The following is a 27,665-nucleotide window of genomic DNA, read 5'->3' as shown; positions in this document are numbered from 1 at the left end:
AAGAATCCTGTTTTATGCATCTAAGACATGCAAAATTCATTTTTCTCAATATAACTTCTAATTATAAAGTACTCTGAAAATACTGGAAAATATAAGGACTAAACCTCAAATCATCCAAAATCCCCCCAAAATAATGAGAGTTGACACTTTGTGTGTTTGGCCTTCAATTGTTTCAATTATATCACCAAACACATATAATGAAAATAGATTATCGTTTATATAGTTTCATAACCTGGTTTTGTTTTATCTCATCTAGTAATATGTATAGTTAAGCTTTTTTATACATCTTCAAATAGTCTGTAAGACACTGTTAGGTCAGTGGAATATTTTTAAGTCTAAGAAAAGGCAAAATGTGCCCACATTCTACCAGAGTGCCCAAAAGTGTTTAAATGACAGAAATTTGTTTGTTGCTATTTGCATCACGTTTTCTTTTATGCTTAATACGTCACAACTGTCATTTTTCATCCGTGTTGTACAGTGCTTCTTGGTCCTTTGGCATGTCTGGCAGATGTTGATTCCCAGTGGCTTGGCTTCAAATAACAGTATTTTTAAAACCTACTAAATTTTCTATGGTCTATATCCTTGTTTTTGCTATTTAAGATGTTATATAAACAAACTTTTAAAAACCAATGTGTAGTTAAGGTATATTAGGAAAGTATATTAAAAACAATGAATCAGAATTTCACACTTTCACCTTGGAAGAGGTTAGTGGTTTTTTTTTTTTTTTTTCAGATAATGAAGCCATGTTATGAGATTTCAGGGTAACTCAATAATGAGCCCTCTCTCTCTTCTAAATTCCAACCTGAATGGTGAATAGAGAGGCAGTCAGGCAAGAAGATTCCCATGGCCTGCTTTGTGACTGATGATGAAGGCCTAGAGGATGTGACTGGGAACCAGGGCCCCAGGCAGACCCTAGAACAACATAGGCTATGACGTTTGCCTTGTAGGGGAAGTCTCTGTTCTTGCCACTATTGATCCCCCAACCCCAGTCGAGTTCAGACTCTGCTCCAGAGCCACTCCCACCATCCCAATAGAACTATGATGTAAAGGCCCAGAGCTTGATTGTTACTGGTGTAACTGAAGCCTAAGAAATCCGCTCTGGACAATGCCACTCCTTAATCCTCCATGTGCACAATCCTGGCTGTCACCCAGAGCATCCTATATATGGAGGAGAGAGGAGTTCTACATCCTCTTTCTCCAGCATCCAGAAGAAGCTGGTCATCAGGTACCAGTTACTGAGAGCATTATTGGCCAGCTACCTTATAGGAGCACTTGGGGTTTAAGTGGGTGTAAAATAGCAGTTTGCTCTACTCCTGGGAGTTTATCCTTGGAATTAACACTAAGCCATGCTAGCAGGAACAGATCTAGCTATGGGTGCCAGTGTGTGTGTGTGTGTGTGTGTGTGTGTGTGTGTGTGTGCGCGCGTGCGTGCGTATATATATATATATGTTACCTGTAGTGAAACATTCCATCTGTCATCCCTTATAATCATGAGGTCCCAAGGCCCAGGGAGTTTGTCCTGCTATAACACACTCCTGCCAAATGCACCGAACACGTTGAGAGGTCCTTCGTTTCCAGACGTTTGTGTTTCATTATTTGCAACTTGCTGAGAAGAATGTTGACATTTCAGCTCCCAGTGGTTTTTCTGTAAGAAGCACAGAAACATAAAGGATCGATTCTGCATTTGGCCACCTGCCCAGGAAAGAGACAGAGAAGTACAAAATTCCTTTTAGCCTTGAAAAAAGGCCCACTTGCACCTATTAGACCGTATGAGAACTGGGAGAAACAAAGAAAAGATTGCCTTTGTTAGACTGAAGCTGGTGCATCACCCGTGAGAGAATTTCCTCCTGCATTGCAGAGGTTCTGGGCAGTGTGTGAATATGAGGGGCCACCATCTATGCACTGCCAGACCATTGCTGCATTTCAGCTTAGAGTCAGCGAGGTCCCTTTCCATACATAGCTAGAGATTGGGTCCTCTGTTTTGTAACTATAAAATGTAGGTTCAGAGAAGTTAAAACATTTCTTCCACACTCTGTCCTAGAACTCAGAACTAGACCTCCAGAAGCCTCGTGGTTAACATGTAATAGTTTAGCACTCGCTTGTATTATATTCTGTTTGGGGGATAATCTCTCTTTTTTTTTTCAGCTTGATTTCATTCTTCTACCTCTGAGGTACTCCCTGGTAGCCATATGCCTTTGGCTTTTAAAGAAGTTAACTTTCAGAATCCTTGGGTAGAAGAGTAATGATTGAAACTATAGGGCCAAGAGTCCCAAAGGTAGAGCCTGGAAAGCCAAGAACAGAACCATAAGTGTATGAGAAAAAGAGCTTATATTTGGGGAAATAGAGCTATTGTGAAGTCCTTTGTCCAGAATAGGAGTATAATCAAGTATTGTAAGTTGGAGAAGATTTCCAATAGCCAAAGTAAAGATAATCACACAATTTCATAAGCAAGGCCCCTCCTTGTACCTCTGGCTATACTGAAAGGTCTTCTCCACCCTCAGTTATTCCCCAAGTGAATTCTGGGAGTGTAGTATGCTGAGAACAGCCTAAAGCACTGTAACCTCCTAGAGCTGTGAAGTCAATATTATTTTAGATTTGTCTATGCCCGAAGCCAAGTGCCACTATTGCTGGGAGCTGAGCCTAATCTTAAACAATGATGCAGGAATGCAGACTTTGAGACTCTTAGCGATAGGTGACTAGCAGCCCATGTGGAAATCTGTGAAATGACTTTAAAAACTAATTTAAAAAGTCTAACTTTAAAAAGTAAATGGGTTTACTCATTACTTGAGTCACCTGAACCCTGGTGTGGGTAGTACAGACTCATTTAATGGGCATCTGATGAGCACCTGCTGCCCCACCAGTAGGGACAAGAAGATGTCCTAAGTACTAGGGCTAGACAGATAACAAAGTAACGTCTCTACCTTCCGTGAGGTTTACCTTCTTGTGGGTTCATGTATGTAGCTTCAGTTTATAAACTGTCTGGGCAGGAGGGGATAATGATTGTATTTAGTATGTGTTTTACCCCAAAGTACAAGAATGACAAGGGAAGGATAATGGAGAATATAAATGTTTCTGAGTAACAATTATAAGTGTCAGGCATAAGTTATTATAATCATGTTTTGCCAAGAAAGGTGGGGGGAATGAAGGGGATAAGGTGGGGTCTAGCCTACCTTTGCTTCATTCCAATGTCTAGAATTTATTCATAAAAAGATTATTTCCTGAAGTATAAAAACATATTTTTTGAGACTTTGCTGAGTAACTTACTTCATGTAAAATATTAAATCCATATTCCAATATAAAAGCCCAACACAACTGTTACTATGAGTTTCATATTGTTTCCATTTCAGGTAGTCTCTCCTAACTCTGAGCCATGTATTGCAGCACAAAGTAGACATTCCCTGTTGGATTGCTAGGTACATCTTACTCCATGATAAACCAGCCAAGACCACTATTACTCCAAAACATAAAGCAGATGTGAGAATAAGATGGAGAGACCCATGTAAGGGCCAAGGAAGGGCTTGTGTGATTGGTGGTTCCAGCTGATGCTGTCTGACATGCCTCTGGACCAGAGGGAATTTTCAAATGGAAACACTAAAGTAAAAACCATGTTCTTCCTTTCCACAGGGTGTTGTTGCTGGCGCTCGTTCCAAAGGAGAACACAAACAGAAAATCTTTTTAACCATCTCCTTTGGAGGCATCAAAATCTTTGATGAGAAGACGGGGGTAAGTGAAAGAGTCAAATGGCAATATGACATTGAGTCCATTGACAGATGAGCCGCTACAAGCCTCGTCTGTCTGGGCAGGAATATCAAACACGCATAAACACACATAAAGCCACTGGCAAACCTGATCACCTATGATTGTTCATCAAAAGGCAAGCCTCTCGCGTGACACGACCATAGCGTTAGTGCACCATGCTCCCTCTGCTGTAATTGTGGTCTAAGTGTGATGCTGTCCTGGCCATCTAAGGGGAGATTGATAGCTCCGAAGAGCGGTGGTCACGTGGCAGTTTGCGTTAAATTTGTGTATGCATTGGTGTCGTCAGTGCTGCACACGTGAGGGAGGCACACGTTGGTTTTGGACTTGGTCAAAACCTCACACTCTCCAGTTTGACTTGTCACTGCTTGCAGTTGCTGTTAATGAATGAATAAATAGAGTTCTTAATCTAAAAAGAAAAAAATAGGAAAGTAAGAAGAGATAGAAAGAAACCGTCATTCTCTAACCAGGAACAGTGAAGACTAGCAAGTTTATTGAAGCCACCCAAGAAAGGGCTTTGTGTTATCATCCAACTCACAACTGCACCAGACTCCCAGGCTCATCCCTGGAGCTCAGACACCACTGCTCGTCTTGGTCATTGAGGAACAACAGATAAGCTTTCTGTGACCTCATGCCTGAGAAAGCCAGAATGGTTTTATTTTTTTTTCTCCTTTTATTCATTCAGTGTTTCACAGCTCAGGAAGCATCTCCATATGCATCACCTCCTTTGAACTTTGCAAAGATAACGCACCAGGCAATTTATAAGCAATAATCCAACCGGCCATATGATTTGACCTCGATCATGTTGTGTTATTATTGTCTCTTGCTTGTTCCGACTAGCAATGCAAGGCTGGAAAGATGATAATTTAGGCGTTAAAATGTGTTTTCTTAAAGAAAAAACACTGTAGTGAAGTTTCTTCTAAATGAGAAGTAGAAGGGATCTTGGTCGTAAACGTAGTCACAGCCACCAGAGGGTGGGAGTGGCCCAGTTAGCCAATGCATAAACAAAATGTGGTTACGTCTCTAGTGGGATGCTCGGGAGCCTACACGTGCCGGGAGCGTCTGCAAGTGCTGCAGTCTGGGTGGGCCTTGAAGAAAACACACTGGAGTAAGCTAGACACAAAATGAAAAAGTGCTGAGTGATTCCACGTGTGTGAGGAATCTAGAATATTCAAAATCCTGGAGTCCTAGATGTGCTGATGTCTGCCGGGCTAAGGAAGAATGAAGATGGGAAGTGTTTTGTAAGAGCATGGGACTTGGTTTGAAAGTGATCTAGAGAGCAGGTGATGGTGATTTGGGGGGTGGGGGTGGGGGGTGGACGTGAATGTGAGGTAGAGAGATGGCTCAGCAGACAAGAGTACATACTGCTCTTGCAGGGACCAGAGTTCAGGTCCCAGCACCCATGTGCTAAGGGGGGGTGCCTGTCACTTCATCTCACAAGGATCTGGCACCCTCTTCTGGCCTCCATAAGCACTGCACACATAAGAATATATGTGCATTGCACATGCATACACGTAAATAAATATAAAACTTTAAAAAAATTTGAATGTACTTAATGGCACTGGACCATATACGTTAAAAGAGTTCGTGTAAATTTTGTAATATATATTTTAACGCAATAAAAATAACTAGTAATAAAAGCATGCACTTATCCAGTGCCTCCTACATTTTATGTGCTTTATTCAGTTTCATTGTGATGAACATACAGTAATTCTAACTGCTCTTTTCAGATACTGTAGTAAAGCAATGGAGACAAGCTAACTTTATACAGAAGAGAGGCTTATTTAGCGACAGTATTGAAGCTTAAAGTCAGACCTATGACATTAGCTTGGCTGTGGGGAAGGCCCTCTAGCGTAAAGTGTCCCGGCAGTGTGAGGATGCAGGAGAGCCAGAGATCACACCTGGAAACAGGGAGGCAACAGGACACTGGCATCCCACAGCTCCTTCTGAGGGCATAGCCACAGTCGAAGAAAGGACTACTTAGGAGTCTCTACCCTGTAAAGATTCGCACCGTTTCTGACATTGCCATCCTAAAGACTAACCCTTGACACCTGAACCTTGGAGAACACAAGGGTGCAAACCATAGCCAAACCCAAGCACTACTTCATCCGGTGTGTATCCTGTCCCAGGCATCTTCAACCTTCTGTAAGTTCCAGGTTATAGAACCATCCTAACTATCCAAGTACTGGGTGACGTCATCGTCCCTGTTTTACCACTGAAGATGTCAAGGACAGAACACTGGGCACAACCTTCAGAAAATGAGGGGTGGCTGGGACCGATTAAAGCTCCTGTATTTTGGGGTTTTTTTTCTTTTTTTATTTTTCTTTTTTAATTTATTTATTTAAGATTTCTGCCTCCTCCCCTCCACTGCCTCCTATGAGCTCCTGTATTTTGGCAAACGTTTGCTTGGCTGGGGTGCCTGTCACCTTTTAGGCTTACTGGCTGTCCTAATTTTGCCTGCTTGCCTGTTTGTTTCTGTTTTTTGTTTTTTGAATTAGTTAGCGAGATATGTCTTTACGGCCAAGAGAGGCTCCAGAAAAAGCAAACAAAGAAAACTTGACTACATTAACAAGTCATAGAAAGGAAGCAGGGCCCACCACACAGGGCCCACATGGGGAAGACACGAGGGCAGCCGAAGACCAGAAGGCAGCAGTGGACAGGTCTCTTCGGCCTCAGACCATGGTCTTGACAGGAATCCTCTCAGGAAATGCAGTGTAGGGCGAGGGGACAGTTTGGAGCTGCCTATTATGATTCATTTCCTCTGGCTCTAAGCCGTAGCTTGGTGGCTCTGGAGTGGCCAAAACAGAGCCCATTTTCTTCAGTGGAATAAGAACTGGAGAGAATGCTTGGCTCTGGATTGAGGTGTTCATCTAAACTGTTCTATTACCAATGAAAGTTCAGAAGTCAAATATTGGGCTGAAAACCTGATAGATCAAGAAAGCAATGGAGGAAGGATCAGCTGACCCTCTCCACACATTTTACACATTTTAGCTTGAAAACCCTGGGACTCTCTCTGAGCCCCACCCTGTTCCTTCCTGTGTTCTCTCCATCATGTATTGGGTCCTCCAAAATCTCTATGGCTAATTGCAGTCAGCTTGTGGTTGACTCCGCCTCCTAGTTCAAGGTTAACTTTATTATCAGTCTTGGAGTTTCACAGTGTGATCGAATATCCCACAACACGGGATTGGTCAGTTTGTCCGACAGTCAACAGCATAGTCCATGCTGGTCTTTACAGTTTCTAAGAATTGCTAGCCCTGTTAAGGGCAGTGCTTCCCCAGCCAGAAAGGCTTTTGACTATCTCAAAACAGCATGATTTATGGAAAACTTGAAAGTATTTACAAGGTAGTGTTCAGGAGGCAGAGTATAGATTTAACCTCAGGTTGCCCTGAATAGAAAATCAATACAATTAACCTCTATATTATTGGAAAAGATGGGGATGTCTGCTGACGCCTTTGTGGAAGGGAGTTTAGGACTAAGTGTGAGCCTTCACTGCCTTCCTCAAACTGTGGCTTCAGAACTTGAGAGTTTATGTTTTTCTCATAAAGATTATCCATTTGGATATCTGTGCTCATTCTGGAATCTCACATTAAAAACAATTGAAAAGATATTGGCAAATCAGTGTCTATCCTGGTGGTCAGGACCAGGTACCAGGGAAGGGACTGGCGGACTGGGAACTATACTGACCAAATTTTCTCAGCACACACTTGGCCTCTGGGATCCTGTAGGCCAGAAGTGGAGAACTTCAGGTATGCACAAACTTCAAGAACACTTCTATCCTTCGGCACTCTAGGGGAGCCAAATAAGTAATCAGAGAAGCATCAGAGATACCTATGCAGTGGTTTAGATGCCCCAATAGTATGACGTCATCTCTAATTACTTCCAATTTCCAGCTCTGTCTGCTACCATAACAACCAGGGTGTTCAAAGAGATAGAGGCAGAAGCAGGAGCTTGGGGGATCTGGTAATTTTTCCTTGGCTGGAGACCATATTTGGGGCTTTGCTGCTACTCCTCCCCTATGCCATGTCGCTCCATCAAATAGACGCTACCCAGGTAGCTGTCTGATACCTTAGATGTTTACCAAGGAAGAGGGGTGGTTTACAGTCTTAGCTTTTATATATCTCCTCTAGCACCAAACTGTGCAGCAGTATTTGTTTTTATTCTTTGTATAAGAAAGCAGTAAAATAATTTTATGAGCCCCAAAGCAATTGACTTGGTGGGGGAAAAATGTCCTATCCTTGGTAGAAAGTCAGAAAAGGAGACAGAGCTATATGTTTGCTCTCCAGCTTACCCTGCGGCAGTTCAGTGTGGTTACCACTGGGCTTCTCGTGCATCCAGCTTCTGTAGATTTCCCATATTAATACACCGTAACGTAAGTCCTGGAAAATGGTAAAAGAACTGCAGGTTTATCATTATTTATTATTGTTATTATTATTATTATTATATTTACTGATTTATTTTTTTTTTAATTTATTTATTTATTAAGGATTTCTGCCTCGTCCCCACAACCGCTTCCCATTTCCCTCCCCCTCCCCCCGATCAAGTCCCCCCCCCCTCATCTGCTCGAAGAGCAATCAGGGTTCCCTGACCTGTGGGAAGCCCAAGGACTGCCCACCTCTATCCAGGTCTCGTAAGGTGAGCATTCAAACTGCCTAGGCTCCCACAAAGCCAGTACGTGCAGTAGGATCAAAAACCCACTGCAATTGTTCTTGAATTCTCAGTATTCCTCATTGTCCGCTATGTTCAGCTAGTCCGGATTTATCCCATGCTTTTTCAGACCTAGGCCAGCTGGCCTTGGTGAGATCCCAATAGAACTCACTCATATTTGGTTTCTAGCCATAAATAAAGGACATTGAGCTTATAATTCATGTTCCTAGAGAAGCTAAATAAGGCGAATCCAAAGACAAACACATAGGCATCCTCAGGAATATTAACCTTCATCAGGCGATGAAAGGAGACAGAGACAGAGACCCACACGGGAGCACCGGACAGAAATCTCAAGGTCCAAATCAGGAGCAGAAGGAGACGGAGCACGAGCAAGGAACTCAGGACCACAAGGGGTGCACTTACTGATTTATTTTTGTGTGTTTTGCCTGCATGTATGTCTGGGCACCACATACCTACAAAGGTCAAGACAGCAGATCTCCTGAAACTGCAGTTCCCGATGGTTGGAAACCACTGTGTGGGTGCTGGGACTCGAACCCATGTCCTCTACGAGGACAACGTGTCCCCTTAATTGTCAACCCTGCTCGGCAGCCCAGGGTTGCATTTGTTTAAATCTGATGTGCAAATGATAGAACTCCAAAAAGCTGTCCAACCGAAGCAGTCATCTTGTCCTGCGTGACCTAAAGAATGAAAATCGGGCTCCTGGCTGGAAGTTTCTAAAAGGCAATTTTAGTATATCGTTAAGAAGGAACCTTTCTTGGCAGGCTGAACTCCTCAATAGTGAAACAGAATGAGCGACTTCACCATCATTGGGGGCAATAAGACTCCACCCGGTGATAGAATATTGTGAAGGAGTCAGATAAGGCAAGAAATATAGAGCCAAGTCGTGTCTGTTAATTTTAAGTTGAATTTTAAGGTTCTGCTTCCCCTGAAAGTAAGAACCATTGTCGTTTTCTGCTCGAAACCTTCCCTGGGAGACTGCTCAGCCTGTGCTGAACCTATACCCTGGGCTGCAAGGGACTGGCAGTGCAGTGCATGCTAAGATCTTCACGTTGAGGAAATGGAAAGCTAGACTTTGTCATTTAGAATGACAAATCACAGTTGTTGGGTTATTTTTTTCCTCTGAGTATTTTTGCCCACGTTTGACTGCACTTTTTTTTAAGCTGAGAAAAAAAAAAAACATTTGCTGAAAAACATGACAATAGCTAGAATTTTCAAAACCTAAAATTGTCAAAAAATGTTTTGATCCCAATTAAAAAGACCCTTTGCAGCAATTTACACCCTGTCTTGAATCTCAAAGAACTCCTGATCCCTTCCGTGAATAAATTTTATACTGTTATTATCATGTCGAGGGGGGGATAAATTATTGTTGTAAGCTGTTCATATTCACGCACCTACGACATAGCTAATCTATCAGAGGGATCAGTGAGAAGGCAGAGATGCCATCCATTGCCTTTCTGTTATTAGCTCTAGGAACGGGAGCCCATCTAGAGCTGGAAGGAGTTGTTGAGCAATATGTCCATCATTCTCAGGACAGTCTGGGGGCCACTCAGGAGGCTGTCCGTCTCCTTTCAGAGGAAGAAACTGAACTCCTAAGAATGTCCCTGACCAAGTGTGTGGACCCTGAGCGCTCCTCCATCCCTGAGACCATCACTGACTCTTTCTCTCTGCTTCTGATTTTATTCTCCAGAATCATTATAACTTCAATAACATAAAACCATAAGTAATCTAAGACCCAAAAGATGAGTCTGTCTCTTAGGATGGAGCTTAGTAGTCCACATGAGCTTGTCACGATGTTGGGACATCCTCATGCCAACCACATACGGATTTTACTATGAATGAATCAACAGTTATTCAAATGCTACCTTCCATCTCATTCTGTGAAGCAGTTGCTGTTATTATTGCCATTTTGCAAGTGGACCATTTTAGAGCCAATAGTCTCAGCCACACAGCCAATAAGTAACAAAATCAGGATGCACTATCATGTAGCCTGGTGTAGAAACCCTAATACAACTAACAATAGCATGCCTAATTTTATAGGTGATTTCTTTTAATATATAAGAGATCAAATTCACGCGACCTCTGTCTGATTGTCACCATCATTTTCCTTCTGGTGTGTCCCGAATGGAGATGAAAGCCGCGGAGATAAAGCTGCGTGGCCTTCCCCACGGTATGTTGTGGGCAGACAGAAGGTTGACAGTCTGACTCTCAGGTGATTAGCCAGTAGCCTCTTGGAAGCCTGTCTGTGCCATGTGTGGCTCTGGTTCCTAGGGATTTAAAGATGAATAAGACATGGCCCTCGCCCCTAAGGCATTCAGAGCATAGTGCAAAAGCAGCCTCACAAAGTGAACTGACAGCTGTCAAGGCGCAGACATGAACAAAGTTGTCTGTGCTCAGGGACTAAAGCCCAGCTTTGCCTAGAATATTCCCGACAGTCCTCGCGGGAAAAGACACACCACTGATTTGGCAGCGAGGGGGTTGATTGAAAAGATGACGTGGAGGCGGCAGGGAAGAGAGAATAGCATCTGTAAGTACACACCTTTCTCAAAGCAGAGGTATGTGTGTTCATTCTCTATTTCCTGCAGGGTGCGTTTATTGGGTGCCTCTATACGCACACAGATAAATAAGGCTCTATCGTCCTGTTCATCTCTGTTGTCTGTGTGGTTCTTGGTGACTCTCACAAAGCGGGTTCAGGTAATATTTATTGCCGCAGAAACAAAGTGACAGGGTGATTAAAAACCACAAATGCACACGGAATAAGTAGAGCATAGCAAGGGGGAGGTGGAGAGCAGCCGAGGACTAAACCCTCATGATAGATGGGTAGCGGCGGTTTAAACGCAATGGCTGCACTTGAGTTTCAGGGCTGACTGAGTAACTTCCTCTGAGTAAACAAAGCATCGCCTTAGTTGTGCTTCATCAAAAAAGGGACCGTTTCCAGTCAGTTCAGACAGAGCGTTTTGAGCATGCTCAGGAAGAGCAGCAGAGGTCAAGGGTGAAGGCTGGTCTCAGGGAGAGAGACTATAAGGAAGGTGAAGGGCTGGGGAGCGGGACACCAAAACCCTCAAAGACAGTGCTATCACCTCCTCTGATAAGATTCTACCAAGCCGGGTGCTGATAGCTGCACTCTAAATGTGACGGTATGGCTCATGGCTACTGAATCTAGTCTCGTGCTACCCTAACGGTTGTTGTGGTTTGCAGACTACCCCAAAGCTACCATTTACAGCCGAAGTGGATTTCAGAGTCGGCTTGAACAACACGTAAACTATTTTCTTTCTTTTAGCCTCGAGTTTTTCCAACAGACTCAGCTTGTCTCCCTGTGCGTGGCTCCTTTTGCAGTCACGGTTCTTACGGGGGGGGGGGGGGGGTAATGCAGAAACTGAATTGTTAGGGAGTAACTGCTAAGCGTCCTTGCAGTACTCAGGACAGATGTACACAGCAGAAGATATTTTCCTGTGTGATACGGCTTTCAAATGTCTTGCCAGACATTCATGTAGATGAGAAACCTGTCTGTAGTGACTTGAATCTCAAACCTAGTTCAGTTTTACATACCAGCTAGGAATCTTTATGCCATGTTCACGATAGGGAGTGTTCCAGATCTGAAGTGGGAGAAAAACGCATACTTTGTTTTGTCGCGACCTCAGCAAGACTGTCCATGATTTCAGAAAGCCATCTGTTGCCTTGTTCATCAGGGTTGCGTCACTCATCCCTGTGCTGCCCGTTCTTCATGTCACTCTCCCCACCCTGGCCATCCCCTAGAAGGCTCTTGCTGTCATTGTACCGTTGCTTGTCCAGCCCTTCTTTGTTCGTCTACTCTAAACAAAGGAGTGTCAGTGTTTCGAGTTCTGTGTTCTCTTGAACCCAAGTTTATTGCCAAGAGCAGAGTATATACATCATGACTGTTATCATACTCTTCTATTGCAGTTGTAACTAGATGCTTATACATAGAAATTCACATTATTTTATGGGCCGGGAACAGAGCTCAATGCTAGAGTGCTTGCCTAGCATGCGGGAAGCCCTAGATTCAACTATTGACACCACAAGAAAAGAACTTCATATTATTTTAAAACCAGAAAATATGTATTATATTTTCTTTATGTTATAAGTATGATATTAAAATATATGTTATTTTTAAGGAAGAGAATTGGGGGCTAAGAAAGGTTGATTAAAGCATATCTTGACCATTTTAACTGGTACATGCGTTTGTTCTTTCATTCCACAACTGTGGAAATGAACCAGCCCGCAAATGAAATCTAGAGGCTGGACACTCAGATATACGAATAACTGACAACCTGAAGAATTGTGAAGATAAAGGGAGAAAGTGATACAATTAACATCAAAGGTCGGAACAAATGGGCTTTTTCATTTGATGAAAGAGACAGAGAAAGATCTAAAGAGACGTAGCTGAGACTTAAAGGAATTAAAGCCATCCTGGAATTAAAGTGAGAGAAACCCAGACACACAGTCTTCACTCCGGTCTTTGAAGTGGGAAGGCCGTGAAGTGGGGGGATAAACATGGGGAGAGGCAGGCCTGGGTTCACAGTCCTCACCAGTGAAGTGCGGTCAGCACCTGCCTAACTCCAGCAACGTGATGCCATGGAGGAACGTAAGCCCTACATGCACAGTGCCTTGGTTCTCTACCCGAGTAGCTGTGTGGACAGCAAGCAATGTTTCAAGATTAGTATTTTAAGTTGTACACATCAAATATATTTTGTTTGTACAACATGATGTTTTGAAAAGACTTGTATCGTGTAACATGTTAAGAACAAAGACCTACTGTCTGAAGTTTTCAAGCCTACAGACATCGATTATGCCTTATTGAAGGAGCGAGAAAACACATTCTCTACCCTCTCCTGTGGGTCAGTATTTGAGCCTGAAAAAAAACAATGGCCTGACAATAGCCAACTGGCAGAAAGACAAGCAAAGTAGTTATGTACACATGAACCTCTAGGAAGGTGAGTGTCAAATCAGCCAGTGAGATGGAGAAGCTCCCCTTCTCCTTAGACGGGTGAAGCTGGAGACAATTGGAAAGGCCAAACAAGCAATTGCTGGGGGGAGTGAACGAATCCAAAGTTCAGGCAGAAGCAGGGGACCAAGTTTGACTGAGCTCTGGTTATGGAGTTTGCCTTACAGTCTCTTCTCTGTGGAATGAGCTTAATATTCCTTGGTTGATACGAAACAGAAGGAGCACAGGCCTGCATGGCTCCTTCTTGAAAGATTCCATTCTTGAATAGGAAGGAGAAGCTGGCATCTCCCTGTCCCCAAGTACCTTCTGTTGAAACTAATGCACACACCAAGGGACCATGGTTAAGAGTGGAATCCTTAACATCATCATTGTCACCCTGTTGTACACTTCCTCTTAAGATCTTATTTTGCATGGCTAGGTGGAATTTGTGTCCTATGAACAGCATCTCCCCAACTGTTGTTTTTTTTAATTTTTAAAAAGTAGTTTTGACCATTTCAAACATTTATGTTAAAAATTTAGTTCTTTTCACTATTTCCTCATCTCATCCCCTCCCTCTTCCAATGAAACCCTCCCTGTTCAGGAAGGCCCCATCCTACTTTTATGTCTTGTTTTGTGCGTGACCTGATGAGTGTAATTAGTGTTGCTTGTGTGAGCATGGGTGGGAGGTTATTTAGTGAATCATGGGCCCCTCCACCTCTGAACAAAATGACGTGATCGCCACAGCAACCATTAAGAGGTAGGGCTCTTGCACTGATGATGAAGTACTGGCTGATTCAGCCCTGTTTAGCTCATGGCAGTTGCTGGGATTTCTTGAGGGCAACAGCCATGTCATGATCAGAAGACGTGTGTGTGTGTGTGTGTGTGTGTGTGTGTGCGCGCGCGCGCGCGTGTGTGTCCCGCCTCCTTCTTCTCTGTATCTTACATTGTTTCCAAAGCCTCCTCATCCACCATACTCCCTGTATCTTGAAGGCAATCACGATTTTGTTTAACTCACTTTGTCCTTGGAAAGCACGATTAGCTTCTCTTTGATAACTTTGCCCTTTTCAGGCTCCCCAGTTGTTAGAGTACTTGCCTAGCATTCATGAAGTCCGGAATTCAGTTCCCAGCACTCATCCTCAAGGAGGGTGGACGAAGGAGAGCCAGAAGTTGAAGGTCCGTCTTAGATGCATAGTTTGAGGCCAGCCCCTGGTGCACAGCAACCTGTGTCATAAGCAAACAAAAGGATATATAATTAATTGTCCAGGCTGAATATTAGATGCCAGAATGGCACTTAAGAAAGAATCTGGTCTTGCAGTGCAGTGAATATAGAAAGCCTGGTTCATACAGTTCAGAATTGACCAGTCTCGGGTGTCAGGGACAGAAGAGCCTTTAAACGCTTAAATCGAGCCTTCTTCCTCATTTACAGAGGAAGAAGCCTAGCACACAAGCAGAAGTGACCCCTGAGGCCTCCTCACGAATTATTTGTAGAAGTGTCTGAGAGAACATCTCCACACCAACCTGCTCAAAATCAGCCCCTTCATTCTCCATATCCGGGGCTTCCACAGGCCCCAGAGCTGCCCCGGATGGGTCGAATGTCATGGAAACCAGGTGTCTAAGAAGAAAAACCGGTCTCTTTAGCTTTTCCATGTCTTATTTGAGAATTGTTTTGTAAATATTTGTTTTAGATTATAATGTAATTGTATCATTTCCCCTTCCCGTTGTTATAATATAATCTGAAAGATAATTCAGATATGTTGTTGCATATGTCTCTGAAAGGTTATTCAAGAAGCAATAATTGAGTATAGTTCCAGTATTTAGAAGACTATGAATCTTTCAATTGGATTGTTTAATTCAGAAAATAAATCTTTTTTTCCCCCCAGTGGATCACTCATCAGTCTTGTTCTTTAAAGAGAAAAGGATATAATACTTAATTCAATCCTGTAATACATTTAAATTATTCCCATTAGACAGATGTGAAAACTAAGGTTGGAGTGATTCAGCAGTTTCCATAAAAGCAAATATCCAGCAACTGTATAAGTGAGCTCTAGATCCATGGAGTGCTAGGGCCCATGCTCTTCCCACCTTGGAGGTGCTGTATCTCCCCTGTTCTGCTGCTCAGGGCCTCTAACAAGCAGGTGGGTGTTCATTGGCTCATGAGGGGAGAAGCAATACTGCCCTTGGACTCATCATAATGCAGATAGACCCTGGCACTGAAGGTTTATGGGATACAAATAATCTCAGAGGCCCAGCTTAAAATTACAGTGTAACCATGGAATGGGTCATCTATCTCAGATGGAAAAAAAGGTATCTAGTTCATAGGCCCTCATCTGCTGACTGTTCTGGCCAATTTGTATGTTAAAGGTTGTTCAGATTCTGTCATCCTTCTCCAAAGATGAGCCAGGAAGACCTTTAATAATAGCAGGAAACGGGGCTGGAGAGATAGCTCAGCAGTTAAGAGCACTGGCTATTCTTCCAGAAGAGCCAGGTTCAATTCCCAGCACCCACATTACAGCTAACAACTGTCTGTAACTCCAGTTCCAGGATCTGATACCTTCATACCAATGCACATAAAATAAATAAATACTTAAAAAAAAAGAATAGCAGGGTAAGAACTAGGTAGAGGCCTCTGTGTCTTCATTTCCAGTGACTTTGACCATTGGTCTTTTGGCATGACAGACAAAGGAAATGTTATGTATTCCTGTCTTTATTGAGTCCACCTGGCCAGACACAGTTCCCTGCAGTTTTCACTGACTGACATCATATCTTCGTTGAATGTTATTATGCCCCATTTTACAGAAGAGTTGACAGTGACTTCAAGGCTAAAGATGAGGTCACTTGATCACTGTTACTTTTGTATCCATTTTTTTTCATGAAAAGGTATTTATTGAATACCTACTGTGTTCTCTGAGATGCCGGCAAGGATTTGGATACATTTGGTGAACCGAAGGAGGCTTCCTCCCCTGTGGGGCTTACATCCTAATGTAAGGAATCTGGCAGGATTCAGTAAACATGGATTCAGTAGACATGGGCAAATCTGCCGTCTCCTAGAAACAGTCAGTTCTACAGAGGGGCAGTAGTAAGGAAGGTCGGACATCCTCTCACCCTTGCATCTCTCTTGTCCTTCCTTGATATGTGGTTTCTATAAAGCACCAGTCTTGGTATGTTACAGGAGTGTCCTGTAGCTTTGAGGATCACCTGTAATGCCGAAAGACATTTCTGAGGTTCTCCTCTGAATCCTGGCAGCCATTCACTTGATAAATCAGAGCTGTCTAGTTGCGCTCCTTTTGTCCCAATGACTGGCTGATTGTTTTATTTGCGGCTTCTGCTTATTTTTCTGTCTCCCTCCATTTATTTTGAATTTTTTAATTTGAAACTCATTTTCTGTGACCACGTCTTGGTGTTTAACAGGTGCTTGCATGTTCCGGAACGCTTTCCCTGCAAGGGCGACGCTATGATTAGACCCAGTACTGATAGGACGACTGTTTCTGCCGAGCACTGTGCAGGAGTGGGTTCACTGACGAAAGGGTTCATGGTGCTGGTTGCAGCAAAAGAATGTATTCTCACAGAGGTAACACTGGAGTCAGACCCTTCTCCTGCAGGGGAATTCTATCTGTGGAGATTGCAGGGAGGAGCCTACAGCCAGGTGATCAAGGGCCATCTCGTGAACTGGTGACCACTGGAGCCTGTGGCCTTAGGCGATTGAGATTGTGGGGACATCAGGATTTGCTACTAGGAGACATGAGTTTTAACTGCCACTCCACTGCGAGGGCATAGGTTATCATAATGCCACCAGCGGAGTGTTAATTGAGGTGGTGATAATGATGATCACACTTCCCGTTTCCTAGTGCTTCCTGTAAACGCTTTACACGCGTGTCATTTCAAACTTTGAATCCTGGAACCCGTTAGCGGCTTTGTGTTCTCCTTTGAAGTATGAGAGAAGTAATTAACTACCCAATCTTCAAAATGATCTTGCAAGATAGATGTATCACCTCCCTTTGAGTGGAAGATGACGGCAAGGTTCAGACGGAGGCCGAGCATTGCCAAGGGGTCTCAGCTAGGATAACAATGTGGTGCTCCGCCCACCACGTTGTTTCATACGGCTTCAGTTTGCTCACTGTAACAAGAAAACCTAGGTGAGAAAATGGCAAGCACTGATGCTTAGACACCTCTGGAACAGAACTTGCCCATCATTGCCTGGTGTACTTTTTCAACACTTGGGCTGTCGTATACGTGTCTACTTCCAGGATTTACAGTGAGGTTAGTTTAAATATATTTTTTTAGACTTTTCTCTGCTGGTCTACAGAATAGGAACAACCATGCTAATATATAAAACATAATTTCATGCCGTATTGTTTTCAGTATGAACTGTAGGAAGAGTTTCAACAAAGCAAACCAAAGTGCTAGACCCTTATTGACCTGAAGGCAGGTCTATGATTCGGGCATTATGTCTCTGGCCTCTTGGTATTTCCCTGGCATCCAGGAGGTGTTTTTGGAATTGTCCTGAATTTCTTGCACAAGCCACGAAGGCTCTATTTCGCTTCCCTGTCTAGTCATGTCATAGATCTTAGATCTCTGAATAGACCTCTCAGTGATTATCTCTCAGGCCAAAAAAAAATGCAGTATCGTGGATGAGACTCATTCTCGTCTGGCTGTGCCTGGCCTTTGCAGGGATCTTTACAAGCACGAATATTTTTTGAAACCTGCATGCGACATGTTCCATGTCAGGTCTGCTATTCAAGATCTTGCTGCCATCTTTTCTTCAATACCATTCGGCTCGCAGTTCCCTTTCCTCTTCCTCTCCCACGAATGCACATAAATGGGCCTTTTTCTAAGAATCTCCCACGAAGTTATCGGCTAGTTAGCGCTTATAAGTTGTACCATATAATTTGCTATGAAAGAAGTATAGAAAATTATATAAAATAACAAGAAAGAAGACTGAGGAAGAAGCTCACATTTGCTGAGCTCCTCTGTGTTGAGGGCTGTCTTAATAGTGCAGTACAAAGTCCTACAGGATAGGAGCTCTGACTGCAAAAACCCTCCAGCATGTGAGTCTTGCCTCCGCTGCTTATCCTGCCCTGCCTGGCCACGGAGAGATCTCCTTCAGGGCTATTAAGTCTCAGTTCCAGATTTTTGATGTCCGGCACCCTGGGTCCTGGAGCCTGTGAAAGCATGGTTTGATCAAGGGATGAGAGGGTAAAGTCTGCTCTGTGGAGCTGTCGACGAGGCGAGAGATGACCAGGAGCAATACACCGTGCGTGCTGTGGTCACGTGTGGAGCAAACTGCGTATGGACGAGTTCTGTCCTCACAACACACTGTGACTGCAGCACTGATAACAGAAGCCTAATGTTTCCTAGATCAGTCTCAAGCCTGGGGGTTCACAGTCTGTCCTCTGAACCCCTGATCAGATGCAGTCTGCAGCCATGTCAGCTGTAGGCAACGACTGTACTTGGCTTCAGCAAAATCTCCCTGTAGAAGTGACCCCAGCACCCTGCCTCCTCTCCAGCTTCCTTTGTTGCAGCGCTCAGAGATTTGCCTTCTAGAATACATTTGACTTCTTAAACTATTTAGAAAATCGAGAGCTTTTTAAATTGAAAAAAAAGTTACCAGGGAAGCACGGCCTCGCTATTTAAATAGCAAATGCTTGCACCTCAAGAGACCGAGGTTTGCATTTTTCATGATGGCTAAGAGATGTGTAGACTATCTGGAAATTGTGCATTTAAAATTTTGGGAAAAGAAAGATGGTGCTGGATTGTCTAAACTCAAGACAGCCCTAACCTCGCTTTTGAGAGGAAGGTAGTTCGTCTTCTACACAAATGGCTCCGACGAGAGTGTCTGAGACCCTGGTACAAAGATGCATCGCCTTGTGACTCAGACTCTGGGCTGTGATGTATTTACCCCTGTGAATAGACACGCACACTCTTTCATGTTTATTTCTGTGCTGTCAAAGTCTATGCCTGTGGTTCCCCCTTAACCACATTCTACAGTACAGCCCTCCCCCCCCCCCGACACACACTTAAAACCTTCTTCATGTACTACTGTCATTAACCAAAACAAAACTCTTAGGTTCACACATCTCTACATTCGCATTGTTTCTCACAGCTGATGCTCACACTGGCCTTACAAGGTGCACATTACAGATGCCGTTTTATTCATGGAGCTGAAGCTCAGAGAGGTGAATTGCTGGTCCAGAGACACACGATTGTAACTGATGGAGCATCGTTCTTGCTCACATCCGATGTCTTCTCGTCTCTGACAGGGAGATATACTTACTGTAGACAAGTTATGAAGTGTAAGAATGGCATAAGCAAGGAGATGAAAATTGTCTGAAATCCCCCCACCTAGACAGAAATGCAGTTAATAGTTTGCATGAATATCATCTTAAGGTGTGATTATAATTAATTATACATTGTTACGTATCTGCAAGTTTCCATATTGAATGTTTCTCATTTCTATAGTTTTTTTTCAGCCATGGGAGCATCATAGCATATGAGATACTCATAATTATTGTAATTTAAAACACACCATATTGTCAGCCCAGGCAGGTTGTATCTATATCTTTGAACACATCTTTCTCTATATCTGATTACTTCTCTCAATTAAAATCTGGAATTAGTGGTTTGGCATGTATGTGTTTTTCAATACTTTAGATTTTATTTCTTTGGTCAGTTTTTATTCTGAAAAGTTGTTCTACCAGATGTCTGTTTCACTATGTTTTTCTCCACCTGGAATATAAAAATAACTTTTTAAGCATTTTGATTTTTATATTTTTGAGATAGGGTTTCTCTGTGTAGCTCTTGCCGTCCTAGAGCTCCCTTTGTAGACCAGGTTGGCCTTGAATTCAAGTAGCTTTGCCTGCCTCTGCCATCTCATCTGAGCGCTGGGACAACACCCCACAACTTTTAACCCTTTTGATATTATAGTTGACTTTACATATCTCTGACTTAACTTCAGTACATGATTATAAATATTATACCTCAATAAAACACTTCTTCAGGCAGGATTAGTTTTTATGTACATATTTTTCTTTTACATAATTCTGTGTCATCTTGAGGGAATCATTTCATCTCTGTGAGTCTATTTCTCCATCATGAGCTGGAGAGAGCCCACGAGTTCTTTGGATATAGTAATACAGAAAGGGGGTTCATGGAGTAATTCTTCATGTGTAATGAAATACTATCTGGCAATGGGTCTTCTTTTTACTGTGATGGAAGCAGAAAGGTGGTACAATACAAACAGATGAATGAACTTCCCTCCGGAGTCCTTCATTTTATATATATATATATATATATATATATATATATATATATATGTGTGTGTGTGTGTGTGTGTGTGTGTGTGTGTATACATACACATATATACGTATATATACATGTATATACATATATATATATATATATATATATATATATATATATATAAATTTCTGTGAATAGGCTTCAAGGAGCACAGGGCATAGCCTGGATTGGGACAGACTCACAGGCAGTGGGATATCAGCACTGTCCCCATGGTCCTTATAATTGCTTTTTGTCTGCCCAGTGCATCTCAGTGGCTGTCGCACGGATGAAGGCATCCAAAGACTTGGGTGAATTTAAAACCCCATGAGACCATTTCTGTAACTTCTGAGTACTTTATACACACATCTTTCGCCTTAGTGTCTTTTCATGAACTCATTGGAAGGACATCATTGAGAAAATTAGAGTTCAGTATTACACCAGGTATACATCTCACTCTGAGTCCCATAAGTACTTTGAAAATGATGTTTGCTTTATTGTCATGCATCTGTCTTTAAAGATGGGATTTTTCTATCAAACCTTTACTGGGTTCCTACTGTGCATCAGGCACTGGGAGGGGAAGATGAATTCCACACCCCCTTCCACAGCAGTGCAGATGGACCCTTCCAGTCACCCCGTCAACAGCTGATTATCCCATGGTGCAGTTAGCCACATCTTGGGGTAGCAGCCCCACCTCAGGCACACATGTGTGTGGCTCCTCCTGGTGGCCTAACAGGAAAAGCAGAGAGAGGATTTCTGGTGAAATAAGCCAGTAGGGGATATTTCATCAATCTGAGCGAGCAAGGCTGGTGTGTTGGAGGACACAATGTAAGGATGATATGCAGAGAACAGACTCACAGCACCATAAGTAGCCCCTCGGCTCTTTTCCTTTGCCTAGAAGAGTCTCTTCCCAACCCAGTTGCCCTACCCAATCTCCTTGTTCCTTCCTTTATCTGACTGATATCAAATAATTAGCAGTAGGTCTTTCAGCTCAAGTCCTATTTCCTCAAGAATTCTTCCATGCCCACTCACCTAGGATAGATATATCCCTTCTATGCTCTTGCATGCACAGCTGCTCCATCTGTAGGACTTACTGTGTTGCACAAAGAATGGATATTACCTAAGTAACCACCAATGGACGAATAAGCAAAATATGCGTATTGTGTATGTATATGTACATAGACATGGGTACACAGAATGGAATACAGCTTTAAAAGGGAAAGGTGGCACACCCTTCAATGAGATGAACCTTGAAAACATTTTGCTAATTGCAGAAGGCAGTCAGTAAAAGACAGAGATTGTATGGTTCATCTTATGTGAGTCCCAGCATTGTCAAATTCATAGAGCAGAAAGTACAGTAGACGGTGGGAGATGGGCATGGAGGCAGAGTGACAGGTTAGCATCTAGTGGGCATGTGGTTTCAGTTTGGGAAGCTGGCAATGTTCTGTGTGGGGGTGGGGCTGATGTTTGCACACAGTATAAATGTATCTGAGGCCACTGAACTAAGTATCTAAGACGGCAGAAATTGTATTTCGTGTTGCATGGATATGTTACAGTTGGATGCTGCATGGCAGTGTCCCTTTCTACATTGTCAGTTCACTGCACATCAAGGATGGTGGTTTCCGTCAGTGTCTGTGCAGTGTTGGGCTGTGTACCTTACAGGAAGAAGGTGCTTCCTTCAGGAAAACTGTTGGTAATGCGTGTGAATGCAAAGGTTGTTACCTTGTCACCTCTGCCACGTCAGGGATGGAGCCTCAATGACAGGTAAAGAAATTCAAGCTTTCGAGGTGACCTTGCAGAACTCACCTGGCTGATAAATGTTCAAGTCGGGATTGGAAGCCAGGTGGTGTCAGCTCCAATCCAAAAACATTCTTTTCATGGCACCAGCTTTTATTTGCCATCAACTTTCTATACGCAGTTGGTGGACGTCAGCAGCGACAGAGGCACACGGGTGCACGAGAAAGGCCACGTCTTACACTGAGGATGAGTTTAGTAGCCTGCTGAGAGTGGGAAGGAGAGGTGACCGAAGCGGGCCAGGAGGCTTCATGAGACAGGCACCTCCCATTTGCCCTTTATTCTTTCCACTTTCTTCCCATGTAGCCAAACAAAATGGAATGAGGAGATTGATTGAGCCATCATCTGTTCCCCAAGGGCTGTGTGGAGTCCCCCATCTCTTAGGTAATTTAACCCAGAGGGGGTTTTGCTGTAGGCAACAGCCCACATGGCTGAGGATTGACGCCGTGATTTAATAGGTCTCTTCCTGTGCTAATCGCTGGTCTTCCTTGTGGGAACCCCCTTCTCTAGCTGCACTAAAGACTCCATTAATTTGTTTGTGCATAAATTCAAGCTGCTTGGGTTCTGTTGCACTTCAGAGAGGAGAGAGGTCCTCGCTCAAGAATTTTTGGCTTGTACCGCTCATCAGGACTGGCTGATAAGAAAGATGTATTTATACATTTTATTACCTTGTCTACAGAGCGCATGTGATGACTCTAAAGTACATTCGTGTACAGTATGAATAACTGTCAGAGTAATTGATAAAGCTTCCTGTAATAAGGGTAGCTGGAATGGCCTTCCTAGAAGCTGAGGGCTCTAAGTGCTTGGGGCAGGGAGGGGTACCAAATAAAAGCAGTCCTTCAGAAAACACTGGTCCTTTAAAAAAAAAAAAACACTGATCAGGGTCTGTAGACCTGCTTTTCACTTCCAAGTGTAATTATTTTATGTTGCAATGCATGTCATCGGACATAGTCAAATCAAGTCCAATAAAAGAATAGCATAAATCTCACATTATTTGAATAAAGCACATTTCAGGACTGGACGAGGTTTGAAACAGAGAGAGGCTGCCCCTACATTCAAATAGTTGAGGAAGATGAAGATGCTTGGAGAGATGTAGACCCTGTGAAGACAGGCAACAGGCCAGCAGCCTGTTGGCCTCAGTTTACATATCATCCAAAGCAGCGTCTGCTCTCTAGTGAATTCTAGGGGAACTGTAACTAGCTGTATGGTAACCTTAATTACAACAGAAACCAACACACTTTCTGAGCACCCGCCATGTTTCCCGGTGTTTTGTTCTCTAAAGAGCCTTAGGGAGCAGGTCCACGTACACTATCAGGTGATCTCTGGAAATAATGATAACATAAAACCCCAAGACTAGCTGGGCAGGGGTGGGGCACGCGCCTTTAATCCCAACACTGGGGAGGCAGAGGCAGGTGGATCTCTGTGAGTTCAAGCCCACCTTGATCTACAGAGAGAGTTCCAAGACAGCCAGGGATATACACAGAGAAACCCTATCTTGAAAATCATAAAAACAAACCAAAACAAAAATAAGGCTATTGAGAAAAGTAAACAGGTCAAACATGCCTGGACCATTCCTGGTACACAATGGGGTATTTAAAAGTATTTAAAAGACTCTGACAATAGCTAGGTTTCTCAGAGATGCTGAGGCTTTGGGTGTAGGGAAAATGGAGAAGTGGGAAGAGAAGCAACTCCTACGAAGTTTGTTTGAAAAACACCATAGTCAGTACTAACTATTTGTAAGCTACTATAAGATTATGAACCAAAACAAAAAACCGTCCCTCTCCTGGAGAGAAAGCTTCGCAATTAAGAGTGCTTGTGCTCTCACAAATGACTGGCGTTTGGGTTTGACTATGCACACCCACATCAAGCAGTTCAGAACTGCCTGCATAACTCCAGCTCCCATGAATCTGATAACCCTCTTCTTGCCTTTGAGGCCCCCACCACATCACACACACACACACACACACACAGAGAGAGAGAGAGAGAGAGAGAGAGAGAGAGAGAGAGAAACATATCAATAAATGTTAGTGTTTTAAAACCTTGCTGTCTGGGGCTTAGGGTGTAGTTCAGTGGTGAAACCTTCGCATCCCTACAAAGTAAATAAATATGAAAGAAGTCAAAATATTTTAAAATCTGTCATTTTCACGAGTGTTTTATGAGGAGGGAAGGAAAGGTGGAGGATTGCAATGTCTTAGAAATATGTTCAGTGTGGCGGTGCAAGCGAAACTGAGCTCAAGAGACCAGTACCCACCGCCAGTAGCGGGTGAGTAGAGAAATGTGCTACAGATCTTAGGATGGTAGTCACCATGTTTCCTATGGGAATGGCCAGGGGAGGGCCTCTTCTTTGTCCTCATCAATGCAGACGGCAACTGTGTAAATGTGGCATTAAAAAAAAAAAAAAAACTCAAAAAAGAAGAACAAGAAAAACACCTGCTTTTCCCTGCAAAATGTCTAGCTTTCTCGACCAAAAGATTCTTCTTATCTATTTTGTTTCTTAATTGGAGAGAGAATAGGGCAGAAACAGACACCAAAGCCAGGAGTCAACTGGGCTCTTTTCTGTAGGTACAAATTAGATCTGTGTGGCTGCTTCTCCCCCTCATTTGGCTGTCTGTAGACTGGTGTTTGTGCGGTGCTAGAACGGAGTAACTCAGACTTCCATTCAAGATAAATGCTAGTTCTGTTTTGTTCGGAAAGAGGTAAGTCTGAATGTAGAAAGGATTCTCTCCACGGCGCCCCTGTTAATTTCTAGCAGTCTGAGAGCCGGAAAAAGCCACCTAATTACTTCGTCCTTCCCGCTGTATATTTCCAGGATGGCAGGTATTCCAATAGGTTCGAGAGAGATCTGATATTAAAGCCATTGGAATATAATCTTCTCCTTTCCCCGCCATCTTGTAGCCATTAACTCTGTGCGCAATAGAGAACATTTGTCCTTACAACCGCCGCCTTTGTCCTTGGGTTGCTTCTATGCATCTGTGAACTGGGGAGACACTAAATGTTCCTCTTTGCTCTGCTGACTTCCATCTGGCCACTTGTTAAATGGGAGCAGTCAGTCATGCAAGCTGGTTACAGTTTTGAGAATACGGTAATGCCTTCTGAAGACGTTGGCCGGTCCTGTTTGCAGTGTGATTAAGCAAGCCTGTGAGTGTCCCAGCCTACCTTGGGAGGGAATCTGTGGGAAAAATACCTGTACTCCGGACTGGAAATCGGCTGAGTTTGGCAAACACTGGCCATACTTGTTCTTGGGTGTGTTTGCAGTTCATTGTATCTCAATGTGGGCAGGAACTTGGACTTGAGATATGGAGGCACAAGAGCGAATGCAGTCACTTGCCTCCTGGTCTCATGAGGTCCCATCACTAACTTGGTACCTGGGGCCCCTTGAAGAAAGTGTCCAGTGCAACCCAGCTTAAGATGGTTGCTAGCCAGTTGCCTAGTTCTTTGCGAAGCACCCCAGGCCTTCACCCACAAAGAAAGGCCAGATTTGCCGCAAGTCAGAGGCTGCTAACATTTATACACCCAGCTCCGAGAAGCCCTGGAGCTCTCATGGTTCTTCCTCCTTCGCCTTCTCCCACTAAACATGCCCCCTTTCTTTTCTGGATGCATAGGAAACCTCGGGACATTTTTGAACAGTACCGTCCTGTATAGTAGCCCCCAGCCACATGCGGTTATTTCATACTTAGATCTCAATGACTTAGAATGAAATCAAAATTATGTGAACTCAGTGTCTCAGTCATGCCGGGAATGTTTTGAGCACTGTGCAGTGTCGGTAACTACCACATTAGAGTAGACACAGAACTTTTCCCTTGTAATACTAAGTTCTATTGTCCCAGGCTGCTGTAAAGTGTGCCTTAATCTTTGCACTGTGTGGGGAAATATGCCTATTGTATCCAAGTTCCTAGCCTGTGCTAAGCGCGTAGAAATACTTCATGATCCCCCAAACAGCTTTCAAATTAGGTGTGGTTTAATATCCGAGAAACCCAAGGCTCGGTGGGATTAAGCAACTGATCCAAAGAGACATGGCTGGGAAGCAGGAGTGTGGGTCCATCTGTGCTGAGGCTAACTCTGTGTTGACCATAGGTATCTTTGCATTTTGGAGTGTCGTCAACTCAGTGTTTCTGATTGACATCTTTTGTGAGCTGCAGAATTGGACTGGGTACTAGAGTGTGGGAGGATACTGGGAGCCATCCACTTCACACGCTTTGCTTTCTTAAGTTTGTGCTTCACCCTGAGCTAGATATGCCCTTTGAATTCTCCTAATCATCACATAGCATAAATACCATTATTATGTCTTCTATACATGTTTTTTTTTTTCAAAAAAAAAAAAGACAGAAAGAAAAATAGCAGGTAAAGGCAATCAACAGAGTGATTCGCAAGTGGCAACGTGGTGTGGAAATTCAGAGGCTGAACTGAGAAGCCAGAGTCAGGACACTTGGTCTTGTTACCCCAACCGACTACAGTACAGTGTTAGCCTCAGTTTCCAAAGCTGTGTGTTCTCAGCTTCTCCACATAGAGGACCCACATAAACCCTCTCCTTGCATGTGGAAGGTAAAGAGGGGAGGATATCGAGAGGATTGGATGTCTCGGAGTATGGAACTCATGTGGTCCCTGGAGGAGCAGGGTTTGAGTCAAGGCCCGCTCTTTCCCTCCACTGTGAAGAGCCAATCGATGCAGCAAATACACCTGATTGACTTCCTGTCACAGCCCCCATTTCACAACAATGGACAGCATCTTCTGCAATCTGAAAGCTGATTACAGGTCGACGATCCTGATTTGCTTGCTTTTATAAAAAGGCATAAGTGGAATAAGAGTAAACGCTCTCCTACTTGATTCCAATTCATTTCCGAAGAGGCGCCTCTCCCGTTCCCGTTTTAAGTGAGTTTGTTAAATTATAGTAACTGAGCTTGAAGGTACAGCAAAGGAAAAAAAATTAATGCCATCTGTATTCGATGTTCATTTATTAAGAATGCTGAACAAAGGATGATCAGAATGCTTATTCTGTTTTCTGATGTGGCAGCAGTGATCACCAGCAGATGCATTTCACTGTGAAGCTGATGTGTTTTAAATCCCAATGCGGAGGAATGGAGGAGAAGAGATGAGAACCCCGGGAGAGGACCCCACTTCCGTATTCCCATTATGGTCCGAGTCAGGGAAGGGAGTTTAAACAAGGATCGCCAAGGCAGAGAGCCCAGGTCAGTTTCCATAGAAACTGTGTCTTGCGGTGACTTTGAGGCATCACCAAAAG

The 27,665-nt window shown here is 43.4% G+C and overlaps 1 protein-coding gene across 5 annotated transcripts in view; it reads left to right on the top strand.

Annotated features, from left to right (window-relative positions):
* Dab1 (DAB adaptor protein 1) overlaps window positions 1–27,665 on the top strand; it is a 1,107,419-nt gene that overhangs the window by 979,727 nt on the left and 100,027 nt on the right. For all 5 annotated transcript variants that reach the window (XM_041652239.1, XM_041652236.1, XM_041652238.1 and 2 more), the window contains one exon: window positions 3,625–3,723. In XM_041652239.1, the coding sequence (XP_041508173.1) occupies window positions 3,625–3,723 (99 nt within the window). The remainder of the gene's footprint in view (window positions 1–3,624; window positions 3,724–27,665) is intronic.

Source organism: Microtus oregoni, unplaced genomic scaffold (assembly GCF_018167655.1).
Source record: "Microtus oregoni isolate MIOR12 unplaced genomic scaffold, Mior012 000005F_ref0000423, whole genome shotgun sequence".
Taxonomy (NCBI): domain Eukaryota; kingdom Metazoa; phylum Chordata; class Mammalia; order Rodentia; family Cricetidae; genus Microtus; species Microtus oregoni.
Note: the sequence above shows the minus strand (reverse complement) of the source record. Positions and strands in the feature narration are given on the sequence as shown.